The following is a 22,296-nucleotide window of genomic DNA, read 5'->3' as shown; positions in this document are numbered from 1 at the left end:
GAACTTCATCTGGCAGTAACTATGTTTTGGGGAGGGGAAGAAGAGGAAGTGAAGAAATGGAAAACATCCAAGTTGTGTTACAAAAGTTGAGGCTTGGGTTAGTGTAGATATACTGTCCCAAGGACAGAGGACAACGAAGAATCCCCTGACTACCAGTTGTGTAAAGCCATTGCTGTGTGTTCTTTTTCCAGTATGCTGCTGAGTTGCTGGCAGTGGTCCGCCTACCCTTCATCCATCCCAGTTATCTGCTCAATGTTGTTGACAATGAGGAGTTGATAAAGTCTTCAGAGGCCTGCCGGGATCTGGTGAATGAGGCAAAGCGTTATCACATGCTGCCGCATGCCCGACAAGAGATGCAAACTCCAAGAACCCGGCCCAGGCTATCAGCAGGTAAACCTCAGCACACTTCAAAGACGAGACTCTGAGATCTATCGTTTTCTGCAGCTGTTGTTGGGGTGGCTCAAGCTGTTTATAGTCTGCATATGACTTATGAGATTAAATGATCTCTCTCTCTCTGGCACTGCCAAGATACAGTCAGAGTAGCAAATTGGGCAATCAGGTATCCTGCAGTTCTACTTCAGATTCTGACACTGATTCCCCCTATGGCAAAAAAGGAAAGAGAGAGATTCATCACCAGCCCTTACAGCTGTTTTTCTTTTTCAAATTGGTCATATTTTCAGAACAGCTCAATTCTATTAGAGACTATGTGTGAGTGTGTGTGTGTGAGAGAGAGACACTAATTGCTAGTATTGATCACCTTTGAAAATTCCTGCATCTTAGAAGCAAGACCATAGCTTAGTTTCAAAAAAGTGCAATTGGTACTCCTCTTGAGGAGAGATGCTTTCTTGTCCCTCCTCCTCCTCGTAATCCCTGCATGCACGCCCTTTAAAAAGCTGCTTGTGAGGAGTGGGGACTCTCCAGAGATGGTATGGGATGTGATGCAGGAGGGTTGCAGAAGGAGGGGTGAATTTGTGGAACTCCACACCTCCTGCACCTCCTGTGGGGCCTTTCCCACTCATGGAGAGCAACGTTGGATCCAAGCCCAGATAATCTTGAGCTTGTTAACATTGGATTGTACCTTAATCTTTCTAGTTCAGCACTGCCCCTTCAATAGAAACTGCTTCCAGGAATGCAAAGAGTTGTGCTCAAGCAAGCATGCACAAAAGTAAAGGTTAGCATACAACCCACAGCAACACTTTTTAAAATGTAAATACATCAACATGTAAAACCCCTATATCTGTTCAAGTAATATCACACATCTGTGCACAACAACAACCTAAGCTAGTGACTCTCAAACTTTTTTGGGCCAGGACTCACTTTTTAGAATAAACATAAGAATAGCCCCACTGGCCCATGTGTGTTTCTATTTCTGAAAGATAATTTATATAGGATAAATATTGTTAATTAGAAGGTGAGAAGTGATGCTTTTTCGGGGTCGGTAGGAATAAATTCAAATGTTACCTTTATCTCGTATTGGCTTATGGTGCCTTCATCTCATAAGATGTTCACTGGATCATTTTTGCCTGGCTTACAGTGCAATCCTAAGCATATTTATGCATAAGTAAGTCACAGGGTGCTCAATAGGATTTATTCTCAGGTAAGTATGTACAGGATTGCAGCCTAAGTTATCTCTTGGAATGTTGGATTCATTCTTTTAGGGCCCAATCCAGCCATTTAGCTGCATCCAGCCATACAGGGGCATGCACTGCATTGGGGGGGGGGGGAGGCAATCATGGAGACCTCCTTAAAGTAAAAGGAATGTCTGTTACCTTACTTTAGGGCTGCATTGCAGCTGCATCTGTGCTGGAAAGTTCAATAGGATTCAGCCTTCAGTCTTTTATTTGTGGAGTTTATTCAGATCCATATTAGAGATGGTAAAAGGGGGCATGTGTATGTGATATTGATTTAGAATATTCAGCTTGGAATATGACTGTGAGATTTTGTACATTCCCACTTAAAGTCACTGTTTTATCTTTCATTTAACATTGTTGGTAAACTGACTTGGAAAATCAAAAAGGACATAACTGTTGGAGAAAGGAACTGCCATTCTCTTCCAAATGTATCATTTAGGGCACAATCCTAACCAGGTCTGCTCAACAAACAAAATAAGTCTTATTTTGTTCAATGGGGCTTACTCTCAGGCAAGTGTGGTTAGGATTGCAGTGTGTGTCTCTTACTGTTTTGCTATCTTTGAAAATGTTTAGAGCGCAGAGAACTATATTTGACCACATTGTGGCATGGTTCCTTGCCTAACTTGTTCAAAACATAATGAGAATACAAACAAATTTTACAGAAGAAGCCTTGTGAATATTAATCTAAAACAGAATTCAGGATTATGAAGCATGGAGAGGGAGAGCTTGTGCACTGGGAAGTGTGTGTGTATTAAGCAAACATTTTCCTGTTAATTTACATCCTAGGTGTGGCAGAAGTAATAGTCCTAGTTGGAGGCCGTCAGATGATTGGCATGAATCAAAGAGCCTTAACAGCAGTAACGTGTTTCAATCCTCAAAACAACAAATGGTATCCACTGGCCAGCCTGCCCTTTTATGACCGGGAGTTTTTCAGTGTGGTGAGCGCCGGAGACAATGTCTATCTCTCAGGTGAGCAGCAAGAAGTGGGGGGAGGAAGAGCATTGTCTATATGAATGAAAACCGTTCTGTCTGACAGGCCAAACAAGGATGAATGTTCGCCAGCTTGTCTGAGAGACGCTTCCTTTTATCACTCTCCATTTCACTTCAGCTCAGATGTCCTCCCCAGTGGATTAGGCACTTGTAACGTGCAAAGGATAGGTTCGACACCACATCAGCGTGTGAAGAGCTTCCCTTTGCTATTGCAACACAGTGTAAAACATGGGCTGGAGCTGGCTCTAAGTGTTGGGTTTCAGCATCTTGAGTCAGTTTGACTGAGCTGCTACATACCTGACCTACATTTACCATATTTGCTTACAAGAAGGTCTACTTCTTGTTCACTTCACATTTTTGAACTCTCTTCTTGAAAATGAACAGTAACCCTCTCTTGTTAGTTCTAGTGAAACTGAACAAACTCTTCACTCAGACTTTTAGCTGGGGGAGCACAGAAATGTCACTTCACTAATATGATGCTTGACTTTTTTCTTTCTTTCAAATGCTTCTGACTTTTGTGATACAGATGGGCCCCCATATCCATGGATCCCATATCTACGGTTTCAGTTATCAGTGGATCGGGGGCCTCCATTACCTTCTGTTTGTTCTCCACTAGTATAAAACTCATGGTGCTTTTACATTTGCAGGAGCATGGATACGGCAAGCAGAAGTCCCAATAGAGGGAGAGACTGCCAGTGTCAACAGGACGTTCCAGGCTGCATCCTGTTACTGTTCTGGCAGCCTCTCCCTCTATGTTGCCTTCTGCTTGCCTGATTGTTGCATTCCTCTTTAAGTAACACTTTAAGTAACACTTGCTTTTACATGTTGCTTAAAGGGGAATGCAACAATTGGGCAAGCAGAAGGCACCATAGAGGGAGGCTGCACATAACCGTCTCCCCTCTATGCTTGCATGATCATCACGACAGCCACTACCTCCTCCTCCTCCCTCCTGCTCCCGCCTTCTCCCTCACACCCTCCCCGTCATCTGTCTTTGACAGACGGAAGGGTTTGCTTCTTCATGCCGGGTCTGCAGCTCTGCATCAGCTTCTTGTAGCCTCCCACCAGCATTGAGAGAGGGCAGGTGTTGAAAGGAAAGAGCGCAAGAGAGGAGTGGAGCAAGCAGAAGGCACCATAGAGGGAGAGACTGCCAGAAAGGTAACAGGAAGCAGCTTGGAACAGCTTGTTGTCGTTCTGGCAGTCTCTCCCTCCATCAGGACTTCTGCTTGCCAGTTCCTTGCATTCCTGCAAATGTGAAAGCAAGACAAACTTTTTATTAACTGAGAACAAACAGAAGGTAACAGGTGCAGAGGAGGGGTCGTGGAGAATCCTATACAGTAATTACTATAGGGTTCCCTTTTATCCACAGTTTCCAGTATCTGTGGAGGGGGCCAGGAACCCATCCCCTGTGGATACTGGGGCATATCTGTATAATACATAAGTAGAACCTTGGTTGTTTTTGTGGTAGTATCATGCAACTCTCAAGTTTCTACGTCATTAGATGATCTCCATTTATTAGTGTTTAGTCTAGGAAATGTCCCCAATTATTTTTGTCTAGATGTATGGTTAAGGTCAGTTCCAGCATTTTTGCAGGTGTACCTGTCTGATAACACATTTCCAGACAGCTGTAGCATTTGTGCTTTAGGGGTTGTGTCCAGATCCTATCCTTCTGCTCCTGTCAGAACTTGTGGTTCCTCAAGAGGAGGAGTCATTTTTGCCAGTCCCCCCTTCTTTCTCTAGCTCCCTGCACACCCCAAAAATCTATACCTGAAGATTGAAAGATCCTCAGGAAGTGGGTGATATGCAGACCCTACCATGGGGGTTGAAGAAAGGAGGAGGAATCAGCGACAGTTGTGCCAACTTGCACAATTGTGAGTTATCTCACAAGCGGAAGTCAATAGTTATATTGTTATATTGGGCAGGAGGTCTGGTCTAGAGGGTAGAACCTCCGATAACCCAGAGATAACATCTGAAAGTCTCCAGTTTGAGGCCACTGGCAGCTCCGTGAATGGCGAGACCTTGAAGCAGCTGACAAGCTGAGCTATTCCACCTGCTCTTTGGTGTGAGCGAAGAAGCGTCTTGGCTGCCCTTCAAGTGAGAGATGAAGGAACTGCTTGTCAGCCAGTGTGGGAGGCAACTCCATCTGAAATGTTGTGCGGTTCTTGAAAGATAGAGCCTTTCTGTTATTGTAAAAATCCCTCGGAGGCCTATGTAAACCGCCTTGAATAAAATCAGAGGAGTAATCCGATGACCAGAAAGGAGGTATATAGATACCAGTATTATTATTATTATATACTTTCTTAAACGCCTGTTTGGTACAACTAAAAACTGTAACATGTGACTCTAGAGAAAGTTCTTCCTTGTTTTATTTTGTGTCCTATCAACTTTGGGGATCTGAAGAAGAGCTCTTGTATTCTGTTCTTCTTAGCATTTGTGGCCTAAACAGAATGATACTTAAGATTTCAGATCAGAGGGTGTCTGGCAAGCTGCTCAGGTCTTTCATAGCACTTGAATGTGTAAGTGAACAGACTACAGCTTATTTATGAATGCTGGCTGGGCATACTCCTATATGTAAATGTCCTGCCTAGTCTGACATCATGACAGCCTTTTTGCAAAAAAAAAAAAAAATGCCCTTTGGGATGCATGAATAAATGACACCAATCTGCATCATCTGAACAGATGCTTGCAATTGAGGGTGATTTATTTTAATTAGTAGAGTGTCATTTGGAAGAAGTTCTTGCAATGCAAACCAGTTGCAATATAATATATATCCCTAGAGCTATATTTCCTTCAAGTCACTTTGGTCTCTTTTTTTTCCCTTCTGCATTTTGGGGGCAGGTGGCATGGAATCAGGAGTCACACTCTCTGATGTTTGGTGTTACATGTCGCTACTAGATAACTGGAATCTCGTTTCCCGAATGACAGTCCCAAGATGTCGGCACAATAGTTTGGTGTATGACGGGAAAATTTATACCATTGGAGGCCTTGGTGTGGCAGGCAACGTTGATCATGTAGAGAGGTAACGTTTGCTTCATTTACACATTGTGGTGATTTAAGGTGTGCATTTTTTTAAGTGTTATTTAATTAATGATAACTGTATTTGAATAGCCCTTTCTGAGCATGCAAAGCACTTTGCATGTTATGTAATCCTTACTTAGATCCTATAAGTTTGTGTTTATTTTTCACATGTTTATCCCGCCCTTCCTCGAAGGAGCTCAGGGTGGTGTACATAGTTCCTACCTTCCTTTTGTTCTCACAACAACCCTGTAAGGTAGGTGAGGCTGAGAGATAGTGACTGGCCCAAGGTCAACCAGAATAATTTGTGACTGAGCAGGGGTTTGAACCTGGATCATCCAGGTCTAAGTCCAACTCCCAAACCACTATTCAGCCCTGGCTTACATCCTGGTTAAGTACTGTTATCCCCATATAGCTGCTGGAGAGCTTGAGGCTTGGAGGGGGTGGTTTACTTTATGGCCACCAGGTGAATTCATGGCTGAGGCGACATTTGAACCAAGGAAGTTGATATGCAACTCAGCTTCTTAACCACTACACTACAATGCCAGTTGTCACCCTCTTTATACAGAATATGTTTTTAAAAGATGCTCATAATTTTGTGCTGCACATCAAATGATAATTTTGTAGGTCTCTCGAAAATAAGAAGGTTTAATAACTACAAAAAATGTAGATTTAGGAAATCCACTCTCAACTATGTATTTCATCAGGCAAAAGTACTTAAGTCATACTGCTGTTTAGTAGTCGTGGTACTAGTACATTGTTATACATGTATCTTGTGCTTTCAGGTGTTCAACTTCATATACATTATAATTCTTAAAACAACCTTTTTGGTCATTATCTCCATTATACAGATAGGGGTCTGGGGGTGAAAGAACTCCGTTACTACCACCTACTGGGTTGTTATGGCAAAGGAAATTGAAACTGATGACTTTCTAGTTTGTCTCATTTTCTTAGCTATTCTCCTGCTCCAGGAACGCGGGGTGAATATCCCACAGTCCTAATTACAGTTAAAAACATTTCAGCATCTAAATGTATCTTGAGCTCTTTTAATAGCAAATTTTAGGACTGTGAAAGCCTATTATGTTTGTTTACCCGTCAGGAAAATAGCTTCTCCATAAATTCGCACCCCAATCCTGAGCTTCTCGGTGCCCACTGAAGCAGCAGTGCCAAAGTAGCTGCCACTGTATCCAGTAGGTGCCTGGAAGCAGCTGGAGGTCTCCTCAGGGGAAGCCCCAAGCAGTGGGACTTCTTCAGTGCTGCCCATCAGCTGTTTTGCTGGCACAAACTTGAGAGATTACGTATTGGGCCTTGTGGCTCAACACAGAATTCAGGATATGGTGGAGCTCCACCAATCCCCAGTCCCTCCCCCACCCACCCTCCCCAGATGCCACACTGCTGCCCAGTGGTTGCACTTACCCCAGGCAGTGGTGTGTTCCTGCCAGCATTGGGACTGGCAACTCACTGGCGCGGACCTAGCATCAGCGCTCCTTACTCACTGGGGCCGTAAACATGCCAGTGCCAGTGGTGGGCAAAATTAGGATTGGGCCCTCAGTCCATTCTACCTCTGTAGGCATAAAGATGTTGTTCCATTGGATATTTCTTAAATACTCTCCTGTAATTCTAGGTTCTGTATAATTCTCCTTTTGCTTTCAATAGAGCGACTTAACCTGGAAATGATGTCATGGCCAGAAGTGACATCATCAAGCAGGAAATACTTTCCTGAGAATGCAGCAAACACTGCCCATGGGCAAGCACTGAAAGTGTGCCTTTTTCCCTAGATAGGCAGGCTATAAGTAAATTAAAACAAATAATTATAAATTAAAGTAAAACAAATAATTAAATAAGGGGCAATGACATGGAATTCTCTCTGTAGCCTGCCTGCAATAACCTCAAGTGCCCCCCCCCCAAAAAAAAACACCTTAAGATTTTCAGCCCTACCAGTCCCAGTTCAATTTAAATTCTTAGTTTAGTGTGATTTGGGACAAAATCAATTTTAAATCCAACATGATTTTTGTGTGGGCAGGATTGAGATTTAAAGTTTACCTGTAAACAGCATAAAAACCCTAGAATGAGAAAGAGAGGAAATGAGGCTCCACTATCTGGGGGGGTGGGGGTGGGGCAGGAATCTGCAAAACACAACAGTCCTTTCCAATCAAGCAGTGGTTCCCAAGCCTTTTCGCATTGGAGCCCACTTTTTGAAATTACCGCACCATCAGGACTCACCTAGCTTTACAGGACCAAAAAAAGGAAGTCTTACCAGATCAAACCTTTTTACTGTACTATGGGGGGGGGCTGCCTTCTGGAGCACCTTTTGAGCTCCACGTTCATTGAATTGGGACCATTCTGGTAGCCTTGCACTTCCCTTTGCCTGACCTTTCACACAAGTCAAAGCACGTTTGTTTACTCATGAGTAAATGCAAACGTGTAGCTTAGTTTTGCTTTCCATAGGGCTCAGTACGTTCGTGAACTTGGAGGGAGGGACTTCCTTCTCTGGTGTTTTTGGAAGGCTGCATTCATCGGATAGAGACCATTCTGGTGGCATTGGATTCCTCTCAGACTGCCCTTCATAGTGGACCAAGGCACAGTTGTCTACTCGTGCGTAAATGCATAATGTGGCTCAGTTTCACTTTCCATAGGACTCAATGCATTTTTCTCTTCTGCTATTATTTTGTCAGTTACAGCTTCGCAACCAACCAACAATCAGGTCACAACCCACAGTTTGAGAAACCCTGCCCTAGAGGATCCTCAAAAGGAGAAGGAAAAAGTACACAACACATGACAATAGTGTTTTGAAATAACAATAATTATGTGAGATTTGAAAATAGGATGCCTGGCTGGTGTAATACAGTTTTTTTCCTCTCCATGACTTTTCTAAAAACCATAGGTTGAAATAATGTATAAGATAGTGAACATATGGTATATAAAGTCCACATACAATGGTGAAAATGCTTTATAACAGAAATGGGTTGAAGCATTCACTCGTGAGGCTGATTGCCTAGAGAGAAATAAAAAGGACAAAGCAAGAAAAAGCTGATATGTGTTCAGATACAACTTGGACTGTGGCTGATAATGCAGAGAGCCTTTCCCACTGAGCAGGAGCTGCAGAATAAAAAAATGTAACAATGATGATGGTGGAGAGAGAAAATCAAACTGCTCCAAAATGGAAATGAAAGCAAAGGGAATCTATGCTGTCATAGCATTCATATTAATTACTCTTCTGTAATAATGATGTGCCTGTTTTATTATTTATATGATTAATGTTTTGCATTTTTATGAAATGCTTTTCAGGTGTTCATAGTACTTTGCATAAATTCGCTTAGTAATATGACAGCCCAGTGAGGTAGACCAGTATTGTTTCCATATTGCAAGATCAGGAGATCTTGAAGTGAAAGTAATGGCTTTTCCAAAGCCGTCTAGTGTAAGATTGAGTTGAGTTGAGATTTCAGGTGGGGACTTGTCAGCAGAAAAGTCTCATCTGTAGAGCCCAATCCTATCCTGTTCCCCACCCTACTGGTGCAGCCATGCCAAAAAGGAGCATGCCATATCCAGTGGTGGTGGGGAGATCAGAAGGTTTTGAAGAGGAAAGGGGATTTAAATCTCCTTACCCCTCCATAAGCCTCCCACTCCACAATAGGTCTCCTTGGACCTGTGTCAGCTGTTTATGGGTGCAAGTTTGAGGAGAGAAAGGAGATGAGGAGGCTGTCAAAAGGGAGGATAGGATTCAGTGCACACCCTCACCCCAGCTCCACCCTCTCCCACAACCTCCCTAAATCTGTTCCTCCCCTTCCTCATCCTGTTTTACTTCCTTCCCACCCCCTCCACAGCCTTATCTGCTCCAGTGACAGTGGACAGGTTGGTGACGGACAGAGCACTCTGCGCACTGTCAGCAACCATTTTGCAACAGTGGAAGTATCCTATTCCCCTTTCTGGCCTCAATCTGCCCTCCTGAGACCACTCAGACTTGCGCCAGCAGCAAATGTTCCCTTAACTTGAAGAAGCCTTTGCAGCTCAAAACTCTCCCATAGGATATAGCGCACGCCCTCTTGGCACAGCTGCTTCAACGCATGGGGAGTTGGGTAAGAGTGGGCTTGCCCGTGTATTAGCTTGTAGTGTCCAAATGCAGCTCTGGAAGCCTTCCCTCTTCTTGGAACTAAGCATCTGTGAGACTGCAACCTATCCCAGGAGTGTGCCACTTACTTAACTTGAATCCGAAAGGAAGATATCACTTTTTTTGCTGTTTCCTATAAAGATATTCTTAGGAAAGAATTTGGATTAGGTTTAGAACCTTTGGTAGGGTGTCTTTCATATGTTTGTTCTTGCATATCACTTCTCTTATTTAATGACAAATGTACTCCCATTATGGATATTCATGTTGTTCTATTCTTAACTGCTTTTGAAATGAAGATCATGCAAATGTATTTGCTACAGTTTTGAATATTAATAAGTGCTCCTTTGCTTTTCATCTTTTTTCAGATTCTTCCTATAAACTCCCCCCTACCTCCCCCCTTTTTGGCTATAGTAGGTTGAAGACTATTTTAAAAAATACTTTAACAATAAATTATTGCAGGGAAAAAATAAATCTGAACTCTGGAATTGTGAATGTAAACAATTTTCATGTTTGTTCATTGCAATTCCCCTGTGCCATTAGGTAGGGGTGGCTAGATAGGTGTGAAGGGGAGATGTGTAATTTATTTTTGTAATCTACTGTTCCAGCTATTATATTCACAAATCTGTTAGTTAACTGAATCTGCTGCCATTCCATGGAAATTGTGAAGCTGAACATTTTTTACTGTCTCTGAGGTTCATTTTGAAGGAGTTAGATTTAGATTTGCTGCCAACGTCTGAACTGGTGACGTTGTCTAAAATGAATCTTCATCCATGTTTATTAACTGTACATCTTTATGGTCAATGGCTTAATTAAATCTGATACCAATGACCTTAGAACTAATTTAGCGCTCTAATGACCATTCTTATCTTTTGTGCTACATGGGGAGAATAGATGCAATGGTGAAATCTTCCTGAAACACATTTCCCATTAATGTTTGCAGCATCCAACAGTGAAGTGTGATGACTTTGTCCACTCAGTGAAAATTGAACAGGGGCAATTTGCACATCCACAGAACCCACACTTAACGACTAGTTGACTGGGGCAAAGAGAGATACCCCGTTGCCTCATGGAGATCAGATTATCTTCTAGCAAAATTGTATTAACTGTTGCCTGCTTCCGCTGGTTGTTGAATATCACTGCATTGAGTTGCAAGAATAATCTCATGCTATTCTAATTAATGGAAATTAATAATCTTGTCAAAGGTATCCTGGATTTCTTTAGCTTGGGATCTAATTAGGCTTGAGAGATACATGGGGAGAATACTTTTTTTTTTTACCTTCTCCTCCAGCCCTCTCTCCCTTTGTCAATGTGTGTTCCTCAAGTGTAGAAGAAAGCATTAATGATGTAAGCCAGTGGTTCTCAAACTTTTTATCATTAGGACCCATTTTTTAGGATGACAATCTGTCAGGATAGGAAGTGGTGTCATTAACCTGAAAGTGATGTCATTACTGGAAGTGAAATCATCAAGCAGAATTTTTTTTTAATCCCCCCATTAGACAAAATCAAATCAATCAAGTAAGTAAATTAAAAGTTTACAGTAAGTTTAAAAATTAAAAATAAAGAAGAACCCTTGTAGCCCTCCCAAGCAATTTTAAAACAGATTTCCCAAGCATGCCAAAGGCTGCAATCCTATCCACACTTACCTAGGAGTAAGCCCCAGTGACTGTCATTGTTAAAAGCATATATATATAGTAGCCTTCACAGACTACTGTGAAGATCTGTCACATTTTCCCAAATACAGTCACATACCATGGTAGCATCAAGTCTAATATCTTAAAAATTAAATACATATTGAACTGGGACTCACTTGACATTGACAAGTGACCCACCCACAGTTTGAGGAAACACTGATGTAAGCTATCTAATGACTGCATTGTTTGGGTTGGAAGATAAAGAGTTGTTGTTTTCCTTGCTAGCTGTTGATGGACACTAGTCATCATAGCATCTAAGCTTATTCACATGTCTTTGTATTTTAGGTACGATACAATCACCAATCAATGGGAGACAGTTGCCCCTTTGCCGAAGGCTGTACATTCTGCAGCTGCCACTGTTTGTGGTGGAAAGATCTATGTGTTTGGTGGAGTAAATGAGGCTGGCCGTGCTGCTGGAGTCCTGCAGTCATATGTGCCTCAGACGAATGCCTGGAGTTTTATTGAGTCGCCCATGATAGGTAAGCAGACCACATTTCATTGTGCAAATGGGAGGGTGGGAAGAAAGCAGTGATCACAACATAGTGAAATCTCTGACACAGGATATCTTCAACAGTTAATGTAATTCTTATAGGCAGAATTGCATTTTTCTAAGATTATCTGTCAGGATTATTAGTCATGCTAATGGATATATGTTCATGGTAGTACTGTAGGTCAAAGATGTTAGTGGTACTTATCATGTCGCATTGCAAAATAACTAGTGTGCTGTTAATCTAACCTTCCAGTTAATCTCTAAAATGGACGAATATCATTGTGATATAAAAAATAATTAACACTGCAGTCTTATACATCGTTACCTGGGAGTAAATGCCATTGAATTTATTTACTTCCCATGTATAGGATTGTGTTATAAGTTTAGATCTGTTCAGACGTTGCTTCTCTCACCCTCGTCTTTTATGTATTTATTTCAAATAGTTCTAACCTGGCCTTCCCATTGAGAGGCATCCAAAGCAAGACCCTGCAAAAAATTTTTATAAAAACAATAATAAACACAGGGCAACACACATTTTGCTGTCTGAAAAGTTAAAACTATAGGAATAGTTCCACATTTGGGAAGGGTACATTTAAGGTGCTGATTCCAAAAATGGCATTGGTTTTTGCCCTATCACATTTAGTTTTGGAGATTAGTGAATGGTTCAAGCAGCTTCCTCGTGAGATAGCCTACACCGTGGTTTCCTCAAGAGAAAGTTGCTTGAACCATTTACTAACGAGGCAATGCTGTATCTCCAAAACTAGGTATGATAGGGCAAAACTGATGCCATGTTTTGAATCAGCACCCCAAATTCATATGAAATCACCATAAATTTTGAAAAAAAAGTTTTTGGGACCCTCAGTTTTTGAGACCGGTGTAATTAAACAATAAAAACAATCAAAGCATGGGTCTAGTAAAGGTGAGAACTTGCATGGGCCTTCCCCGCACCGTATGTACAAGGTCATGTTCAAATAAAAGAAAACCTTCTTTTGTTTGAACATGAGAGCTTCCAGATCCCTTGATATAGGACCCCGGCTTTTTATAGTTTCCATACGTGGTAGCTTGTGATTTAACTACGGGGTTGAGGCTTTCATAAGGCTATGTTATCAGAGGAAAGTTGAGAGGAAGATCCCATTGTGCAGAGCTATTCAAAGTGGAGCATCACGATGCCCCAGCCTGACAGCCCTGGCCATTTTCCCCTTAAGGGGCGGAGGCAGGAGGGAGGCAGTGACGCGATCTCCAGGATCGTGTCACTCAGGGGACTGCAGGGACTGGAATTTACTCACCGCAGGGCTCCCCAAGCTTAAAAAGTGAAAGTGGAGCAGTCATGCTCCATTTCCGCAAAACTGGGTGGAGCGTGGTCACTGCGCTTTCACTTTCTAAGCTGCGGGGAGCCCTGTCGATGCTCACGCAAGACTCCCAGCACCCCCGACAGGCTGCTGCAGGAACTGGTGAGTAAATGCCTGTCCCTGCAGTCCCCTGAGCGACGCGATCCTGGGGATCGCGTTGCTGCCTCCCCCCCAACCCACTGCCTCCCCCCCTCCCCTGCAAGGACTTACTGCAGTTCTCAAACTCATTGAGAGTTTGAGAACCACAGCCGTTGTGGTAACCTTCTATCTCAAAAAAGGCTGTGTGAATCAGTGTTCAGAAAAGTGTGAAGTCCTCTCTCTAGCAAAGTCTAAGCATTATACCACAGTATTTTTATCTTAATTATTGTTATCCTTTCTTTGGGTGCTGTGAAAGGAGCAAGACAGTACTTGTTCATCGTATTGATTATGGGTATAACATTGCCCTTTCCTTTTCCTTGGCTGCTGTTGGTGTTCCGGTTAACGTGACATGACATGCATAGGATGCAGCACGAAACACCCAGCAGGAGGACATTAACCACAGGCAATCATGTTTATGTATTACAGCAGTGTAAACCAACCCATTTCCTGGCTTTTTCTGTCACATGCATACCGTGTCACTGTTCATATAATCCTCTGAGTGACATTAGGAGGTTTTCCTGTACTCTGAGCAGGCTGCAGAACTGAATGTATTATGCAAAAAGGAAAAAAAAGTGTTCTTGTTCCTTACCAAAATAATAAAAGCTCTGCAGCAGCAAGCAGTTCATTCCCTAGACTCGTTATAGTGTTGAACAGTTGTCAGCCCATATAGGCATACAAAAATTTCCCCAACTCTCCCACAGTATGTTGCAAATTTGCAAATAAATAGCTTTATGCCCTCGGAACGTGCCAGAATTACAGCATAGTATGTTTTCAAAGAATAAATGTTGCTAATTAACTAATGTCTGTACAAAACTCTGAATGGGGAAAATGTTGCAATGAAGTTGTGTGGTGGGCTTTGCTTGATGGCAAACAACAGTTGATTTGCAAATTTTTGAAGAAAAGGAATGTCATCAAGTCTGCGTAATCTTTGAAATGATTGGATACAGCAATGTAGTTTTCTTATATACCCATAAATATGGTGCTGGAAGTATGACAGGTGAGCATCACCCATTTTGATCTTCTGGCACTTTGAATTGGACTTGTGGTATGAAAGCCACAGGTCCCACAGGCCTCGGGGGGGGGGGAGCCAAACTTTGAGACTTCAGAGCAATCTTTCGTCTCTTCCCCCCCACTCTAGCTGGTTGGCTTAGAAAGATCTTACCTTCCTTTCTCTTTCTGGAAAATTGCATGACCAGCCACACCTTACGTACAGCCTAGTCCTGAGCTGCCTGGCACGTGGAGCTTCAGTGGTGCCGAAAATGGTTGCCACTGCATCCAGTGCACCCCAGGCAGCCGTCACTGCCTCCTCAGGAGAAGGGGACTTTTGTCCCCTTCCCCTGGGTAAGGCGAGGAGCCCCACAATGGGGCTATTCGATTCTACAGGGACTCAAGGGTCGCCATAGAATTAAGAGCCTCCGTATCAGGCAGGCAGCCGGACACAGAGGCTCAGGATCCGGTGGAGCTTCCCTCCCACACTGCTTCTTCCCCCCAGCGTGCCTCTTCCCCACCCTTCCTCTGCCTCCCCCCACCCTGGAACACCTCCTCCACACCTCCACCTACCTCTCTGCTGCCCCGTGGTCTGTGCAACTGCAGAGCGGCAGGGCTCCGGTGCTCCACCAGTGCTAGCCCAGCTCTGGGCTAGCCTCAGCACTCCACTGGCTCGGAGGACCCCAAACGTGTCTTATGGAACGTTTGCAACAGTGCGTGCTGGTGGTGAACCTGACACACTGCATAGGATTGGGTCCTTAGTCAGTGTACTTGAACCTGTGAAACAGGCCACATTCTGGGAAGTTCTTGATGTTGGAATAAACAAAGGCATTAGCAATAAAAAAGTGATCAGGGAAGCTAAGGTTGGAGGCATCTCTTTCATGTTGCTAATGCCTGTGTTTATTCCAACATCAGGAAAATTTAATTGCAAAATTTAATCAAGAGCTAAGTGCTTACTGAAGCCTGAATCTTTGGGGCAATCAGACCTCCACCCCATTGCTCCTCTTGCCTTCTGCTGCTGACACAAACCGTATTGGGTGGCTTCATAGTTGGGCACAAACGCCACCTTCTTTTTGTGAGCCACCACTCTGATGGTTGCTGGGACACTACGTAATGAGCTGTTCCTCCAGGAATGCTGTCTTGGCTCCCTTACCCTGCTCCTCTTCCTGGAACAAGCCATGACTGGGAATGTTATTTCACCTCTAGCACTGGAATCTCCAAACTTGCAGCTGCCAGTGCCACTCTTGCTCTTGTTGTGGGCTGGAGCAATTCATAATTGTGGGCGCCCTCTGTGTGTTTGTGTGTGTGTGTTGGGCTCTCGCCAAGAGCAACCAAAACCAACAATTGTGACATATAGCAGGAGGAAGAAGGTGTGTGGTGGAGGAAGAACAGCAAGGGGTGGTGGGATTGTATGTAAATGTTATGCCACTGCTGGTGGGCTGAATGTGGCCTGTGGGCCTTCATTTGGGGACTCTTGCTCTAGCTCCAAGGGCCTTTGCAAGAAATGGAGCGGGGAAACAAGAAGCAAAAGTGAAAGGTTGAGTTGTGATTTCTGAAACTTTGCAAAAAGGGGTCTTGTCAGAGCACCCCCTACTATATCACCAAAATGACCCAGGATTATGTAGAAACCTTTCTTGATGAAATCTGTGCTGACACGAATCTTTCAGGAATTGCAGTTAAAGAACACATTAAAGCTGGGGTGTCAAACATAAGGCCCGGGGGCCAGATGCGGCCCCAGAAGCTTTTTATACAGCCCTCAGGCTTTCAGCTGCTGAGTAGTGCTGAGGTGTTACTGCTGAAAGAGCAGCCCACATAAAAATGGGGCTCTCCCATATCTTGAAATATGATCCAGATTCATATATTTTCTCTTTTGTTATTTGCAGCTAATGAGTTCCTAAGTGAGAAAAAAGTGTTTATTTTTGGTTATGACCTGTTTAATGACATCACTTCTTGCCTAATGACATCACTTCCGGCCCCCAGCAGGCATCATGAATGCTATGTGGCCCTCCGTATGAAATGAGTTTGACACCCCTGCATTAAAGGGTAGATCATATACAAAAGCATACTTTCAGTTTGCCTCTTGAAGGAGTCTTTTAGTACAAAGTTGTTCAGTTTTCCTCCCAACCTTAAAAGTGGCAGAGAAGCTGCTAACCGAAGACATTTCTACCGAGGTCCTAGGACACAGTTGGGTTTTTTTGTTCCCATAGTGGGTATTGGTGTGTGAGAGAATGTGCTGAGAGTTTGCAGATTGCAGCTTAGATTCCAGGGAGAACCAGAGGATTCTCACACATGTTTATATGAAGTAGCAGGAAAACATTTTGATATTGGCGCTCTAGTGTGCAGACTTACTGTATGCTTTCTGTCACAGCAGTACAAATGTGCCAATGACATCCAATTCAAGTCTTGTTATTAACAGTGCACTAGTCCCTGGGATGTGCCTCTGAAAGCATGCTGACAATACTGGCAGTACTTTGTGCTGATGCTTGCAGGAAAGGTTGAAATTTTTGCTTTGTGCATGCCCCCTGGAAAAGTTACATCAGAATGTGGTGTTATTTTGCCACAGGTAATCTTTTGAGGAAAATCCAGTTGAATTCTTTGGATCTTGCTCGTGGAATCATACATGCTCAAACGATACCAGCATGGTGTAGTGACAGACTGGGGCTTGGGAGAGCTGCTTCAGTTCCCCTCTCTGCCATGAAGCTCTATAGATGACCTACAGATGGCCAACTGCAATAACCTTGGGTGGGGAGAGAAGAAGGCTACTGTGTTCTTTAGGTGGTAGTCTAGGGCAGGGGTGTCCAAAGTTTTTGGCAGGAGGGCCACATTGTCTCTCTGACACTGTGTTGGGGGCCAGGGGAAAAAAAGAATTAATTCACATTTTAAATTTGAATAAATTTACATACGTTTACATAAATGAATATATTAAACATGAACTCATATGAATGAATGAAGGTCATGCAATAGCTTAAGGCCTATAAAAGGCCTTGCACAAAGCAAGGCTGGCCTTTCCTTTGCTGCCACTGCTGCATCACAGATGTGAAACAGCAAGCAATGGAAGGAACCCTCGTCCCACAGCTCATGCAAAAGGTCGAACAGTTGGCCGTCATGCTGAGAGCAGTTGCATCCAGCCAGTGCGGGCTCCAACAAATCTCTGGAGGACCAGAGGCTCATTGAAGACTGGGGGCTCCCTGAGGGCCGCATTGAGAGGCCTCGAGGGCCTCAAGTGGCCCCAGGGCCGGGGTTTGGGCACCCCTGGTCTAGGGGGATGTAGAAGTGTAGATTGCTACACACCAACCTATTCATAGAAGGCCAAGCTCTATAATAGTACTTATTTCTGTGTCTTCTCTTAGAGCAGGGCAGCAAGCAGCGGACTGTCGCAGCCTGACAGGGCTTTCATATACTGCACTTTATAGATAACAGTTTGTTCTCAGTTAAATCCTAAATTTATCTACCCTTTGTTTCTAGTCATTTCTCTTAATAAGTCTTCTATTTTTCATTATAAGGATTTAGTCTCACTGGAGTTACACATGAGTGATAATTATCATTATTGTATTCTGCTTAGCCTTTCCAACTCTATGGCAAGCTCAACTGCAGTGATTCATTACTGTAGCTCACACAGAGTTTGCCTCTTCAGCAAATGTGCACCTTGTGTGCTCCTACCTCATTTCCTGAAATGCATCAGAAGCTGCAATTGTGGTATTCTGATTCCTTCTTCTGACATTCAGGAGAACAGAAAAGGGAAGGAGTTATCCGGATGTTGAGAGGTCTAATTTGCACATCCTTAATGGGGCGAAAATTTCTTGGATTGAAGCATCAGGTACCCCTGAGCATACTGCAATTCAGACTGGATGTTGAGAAATATGTCAAAGTGCAGGTGTGTCTTCCTTAGATAAGGAGGCTGAACCCACCAGGAAGTTGCCACCTCCTACTCCTTTTTGTCCTCTGTATGGTTTGAAAGTTCGGGTCCCTTAAAACCCACCTTTGATGTCCGTACTCTTAACAGCTTCTGTTCCCTCATAAGCCTTTTTCTCTGATGGTTGACCAGCCCCTGTTTTGTTGCTGAATGCCCTCCTGAATCCCTATTGCCTGTCTTGTGTTTAATTGGCTTGAGATGTGTGTCTGTACTCCAGGTGGGGACTTATGCCCCAATCCTATCTGGGGCATACAGCAACGGATCTCATGATCCACTGCTGTAAGTTCCAGTGTGGCAACACAAAAGCCTCACTGTTGCTGTGCACTTCGGGGCTGCCACCATAAATGGTCAGAGGCCCCGCATGTACATCCTGTTCACCCAACCTGTGCCAGAGCAAAAAAGGGGGCAGCAGAAGAGGATCAGGGTGGAAGATCGCAGCAGCACATGCCAAGATCTTATTACCATTTTTCTAGCCCGACATCCCCCCTGATTTATGCCAGCTAAATAGCTGGTTTTGGTCCAAGGAGGCCTATTGGCAACCAGGTGGCCTATGAGGAGGTAAGGAAAACATATTTTTACTCTTTAAAAAGATTTTTACTTTCCTCTCACATTCTGTCCGGAGACCCTGCCCCACCCACCATAGCATGCAGTGTCTACTCTGTCGGTAATGCTGCATGCTGTGGGCTGGGGGATAGATTGGGCTGTTTGGTCCTGCAATTTTTTTATTTTTATTTTTTGTAAAATGGGAGGAATAGTAATTCAGAATTCTTCTCAGAATGGCCTCCAGATAACTTCCTAACCCAGTGGTTGTCAAACTTACCTCAGTAATGATGCCCCTGCAATCTCTTCTTCTCAGCTCAGTCAGGTGCTACCATCTTGAATCTCATGAAATCTCACAAGATTTAAGCGTTACCATCTTGGATCTTGTGAGATTTCATGAAACCCAAGAAGGCAGAACCTGGGGGAACAGGTAGGAGTAGTGACCAGGGACATCTCATGGCACTCCTGTGAGTGTGCTGCGATGCCCTAAGGTGTTACAACATACACTTTTGGAACCTCTGTCCTCGCCCGTAAGATTGGTGCATAGAGGCTTATGTCCTCACTCTTCAAAGAGAGAAGGGAGGGTGAAAGAGAATGAACAAATGTTAGTTTAAAACAAATTGTGTGTGTTTCTCATTTTGTTGGTCATTCATTTCTCCCTAGTCCTTCCAGTTAGCATATTTCATTTCTTTGGTTGCTATGCATTTTCACTGTTGGAATGTTCCATCTATTCATCCATTACTGTGTGCTCACTTTGCTACAGACATAAAACCTATCTCATAGACTGTTGACTTCAAGGAGCAGCACAAGCACTTGCCAGCTGACTGAAATCCTAGAACTGCTGCTAATTACCCTGCTTGCAGTCCAACCCGCTCTTAGCTATGCTAGGAATCCGACTACCATGGCACACTGGGTAACCAGAGTCCTCTGATCCCATTACTGTATGTTGATTGGCTAGGCTTTTCTTTGGATTCTACTCTGCTGTGGATATGCAGGCAGATTTTCAGACACTGGCTCATAAAAGCAGATTTTGTTTCCATTAGCAGGTTCTCTTTTTATAGTTTCTCTTATTGGTGGTTAGCTATGCATCTTCTAGTCTAGTGGACTCATGAGTTTCTTTACTGTTTTTGTATGTGATCATAAGAATGGCCCACCACTGAGTGCTTTTTATCATTTTTTACCAACTCCAAAATCACATAGTGCTTGCAATAACTTATTCCTGCAATTTATTTCAAAGCTGCCTGTAATACTGGTAAAAGGTTACAATACAGTGGGATGAGATGGAATCCTCTGAATTGCTCAGGGCACAGAAAGGCATTTCACAGTCACTGAAGCTAAACACTGTCCCAGGTCGGCTATCTTTCTCATGGGTGTATTGGAGTGGATGTGCGCCACCCCATGGGTCAAGCCCGGCCCCAGGGCAATTTCATTTGGGAATATGAATAAGAAAAGGAAATGACAGGGGAGGTATTTCTCTCTTTCTTTTCATTGACTCTCCCCCTATATACACATTCTTGTAGGTCCCTTGAAATACTATATCTTTCTATATGGAAAGTTTCCTTATAACATTTTACAACAGAAAATCTGCAGTGGACTCCAATGAGTGATAATCTGAGGAAAAGAGGATGCATCTTTCTTTCAATTTTCCCTGCTTTCCCTGCCAAGATTCATTGACAACACAATCCTGTACAGGTTTACTTGTGTAGTAAGTCCTACAATGTTCAGTGGGTATAGGAATCCAGAATTACAGCCCAGTCCTAACCTGTGCTGGAACAGGAAGTCCACAGTGGCCTGTGCTATATCCAGAGCAGGGTTGGGCTGGGTTGAAGTGCAACTTGGAGTAAAGGAAATTAATTCCCCTTACCCCAACTAACATGGCAGCCATCCCAGGGGAGCTACTCAGATCTGCACAACCAAAATACTGTAGGTGGTGCAGAATCGAGCAGCATGGAGCAAGAGTGGGCCACCCAGGAGGGGGATTAGGATCCAGCCTAAGTGCAAAATCCTGGTCTCACCCCTTCCCAGGCCCAGTTCACCCACCGTCCCGCCCACCCTTCCCTCTGGAATTCCCCTGTTCCACCCTCCTTCCATCCTCCCCAAACCCCCATGCTGACCTTACTTATCCGGTGCAGACTAACCTACCACCAGTGCAGTGGAGGCCAGATTGGCTTCTGGAGACTGGTTCACATCCATGTGCCAGCCTGCCAAAGGCCTAGAGCTGACCCTGCCATGCAACAGAGTGACGCAAAATGCTTCAGGGCAAATTTGAAATGCTTTGCTGGGGAGAATGATTTTTAATTTTGTCTCTTTAAAAGTGTTAACTCCCTTGCTCACCACCACAGCTTTCCCTCTGCCCCACACACTTATCTCACCTTGTTTGTTCTTCTCCAATTCTGAGAAACTTTGGTATAAAATATAATATCAGTAAAAAAGTGTAGTATCTCTAATTTTCTGACCCTCTCTCAAGTTTTTGCAGTCTAAAAGACCTGACCTAAGGTCATTTGATGCAATCTTCTTCCTTCCTGAAACTAGCTAGTGAGATTTAATTCCTCTCTTTCCCAAGAAATTTCTGAGAGGACTAAAGCTAAGAGAGAGGAAATGGCAACAGTTATTGAGCACCCAAACCTGCAAACTATGAGATTGCTAGTAAGGAACCTTAGAAGCCATTCTAACTGCTCATAAGAAATGAAAGCAAAATTCTTCTCTTAAACACCAAAGGGAGAAGTGCTTTCTTTGATACAGCAAAAGACTATGAAGGCAGGGAATTAGCCTCCTGAGGAGTTATTGTTTCTGCCTTGAGGTAGCCCAGAAGAATATCCCTGAGGGCTTTTGAGGTTAAGTTTTCAAGATCCCTTTTGTCAGATTAATGTGCTTTCTCTGTACTGGTGTTAGCTCAAAAGAGGCTGTGAAAATGTGATCAGCATATGTGGATAGTTCACATGCAAGGGAGCCTTTCCTGTCAATAAGAAAAACACAGGTTTTTTATTTTGCAAACTGTGGATGGAGGGAAAGAGAATGGGAAAGGATACTCAGAGGACTGTCAAATTACAGCAGTGGTATCATTGGTGAAAATGGGGACAACTGCATTCTTTTCATCTTTTGAGTGAATCAGTTCCTTTCAAAGAGTCACACACATGAAGCGGCATTTACTCATAGATGTATTTGTGCTTTTGATTTACATGTTGCATCTGTACCATATAGATATGTGGAGATAGATATGTGCCTTATCTGACAATTCATTTTCATTTACTTTTTGTCCTTTTTGGGTGCTTTGTGTGGGAGATTCTCTCTCACTCACACTCCTCAGAGATGTGACATTGCCTAAAGACTGAGACTGGAAATATCAGAGGTGCTAAATGAAGTTAAATAAAGAAGCTGAATGCATCCCTATGTGTGATCACTATAAAATCCATGTACATAAATGTATTTTATTAACTGAGGCTCAAT

At 43.4% G+C, this 22,296-nt stretch overlaps 1 protein-coding gene across 1 annotated transcript in view; it reads left to right on the top strand.

Annotated features, from left to right (window-relative positions):
* KLHL29 (kelch like family member 29) overlaps window positions 1-22,296 on the top strand; it is a 298,936-nt gene that overhangs the window by 254,076 nt on the left and 22,564 nt on the right. The window contains exons 7-10 of the mRNA XM_066639833.1: window positions 192-390; window positions 2,418-2,600; window positions 5,457-5,637; window positions 11,718-11,911. Of these exons, the coding sequence (XP_066495930.1) occupies window positions 192-390; window positions 2,418-2,600; window positions 5,457-5,637; window positions 11,718-11,911 (757 nt within the window). The remainder of the gene's footprint in view (window positions 1-191; window positions 391-2,417; window positions 2,601-5,456; window positions 5,638-11,717; window positions 11,912-22,296) is intronic.

Source organism: Tiliqua scincoides, chromosome 1 (genome assembly GCF_035046505.1).
Source record: "Tiliqua scincoides isolate rTilSci1 chromosome 1, rTilSci1.hap2, whole genome shotgun sequence".
In the NCBI taxonomy this organism is placed as follows: Eukaryota; Metazoa; Chordata; class Lepidosauria; order Squamata; family Scincidae; genus Tiliqua; species Tiliqua scincoides.
The sequence above is the reverse complement of the archived record's forward strand: the minus strand, read 5'-3'. Positions and strand labels throughout refer to the sequence as shown.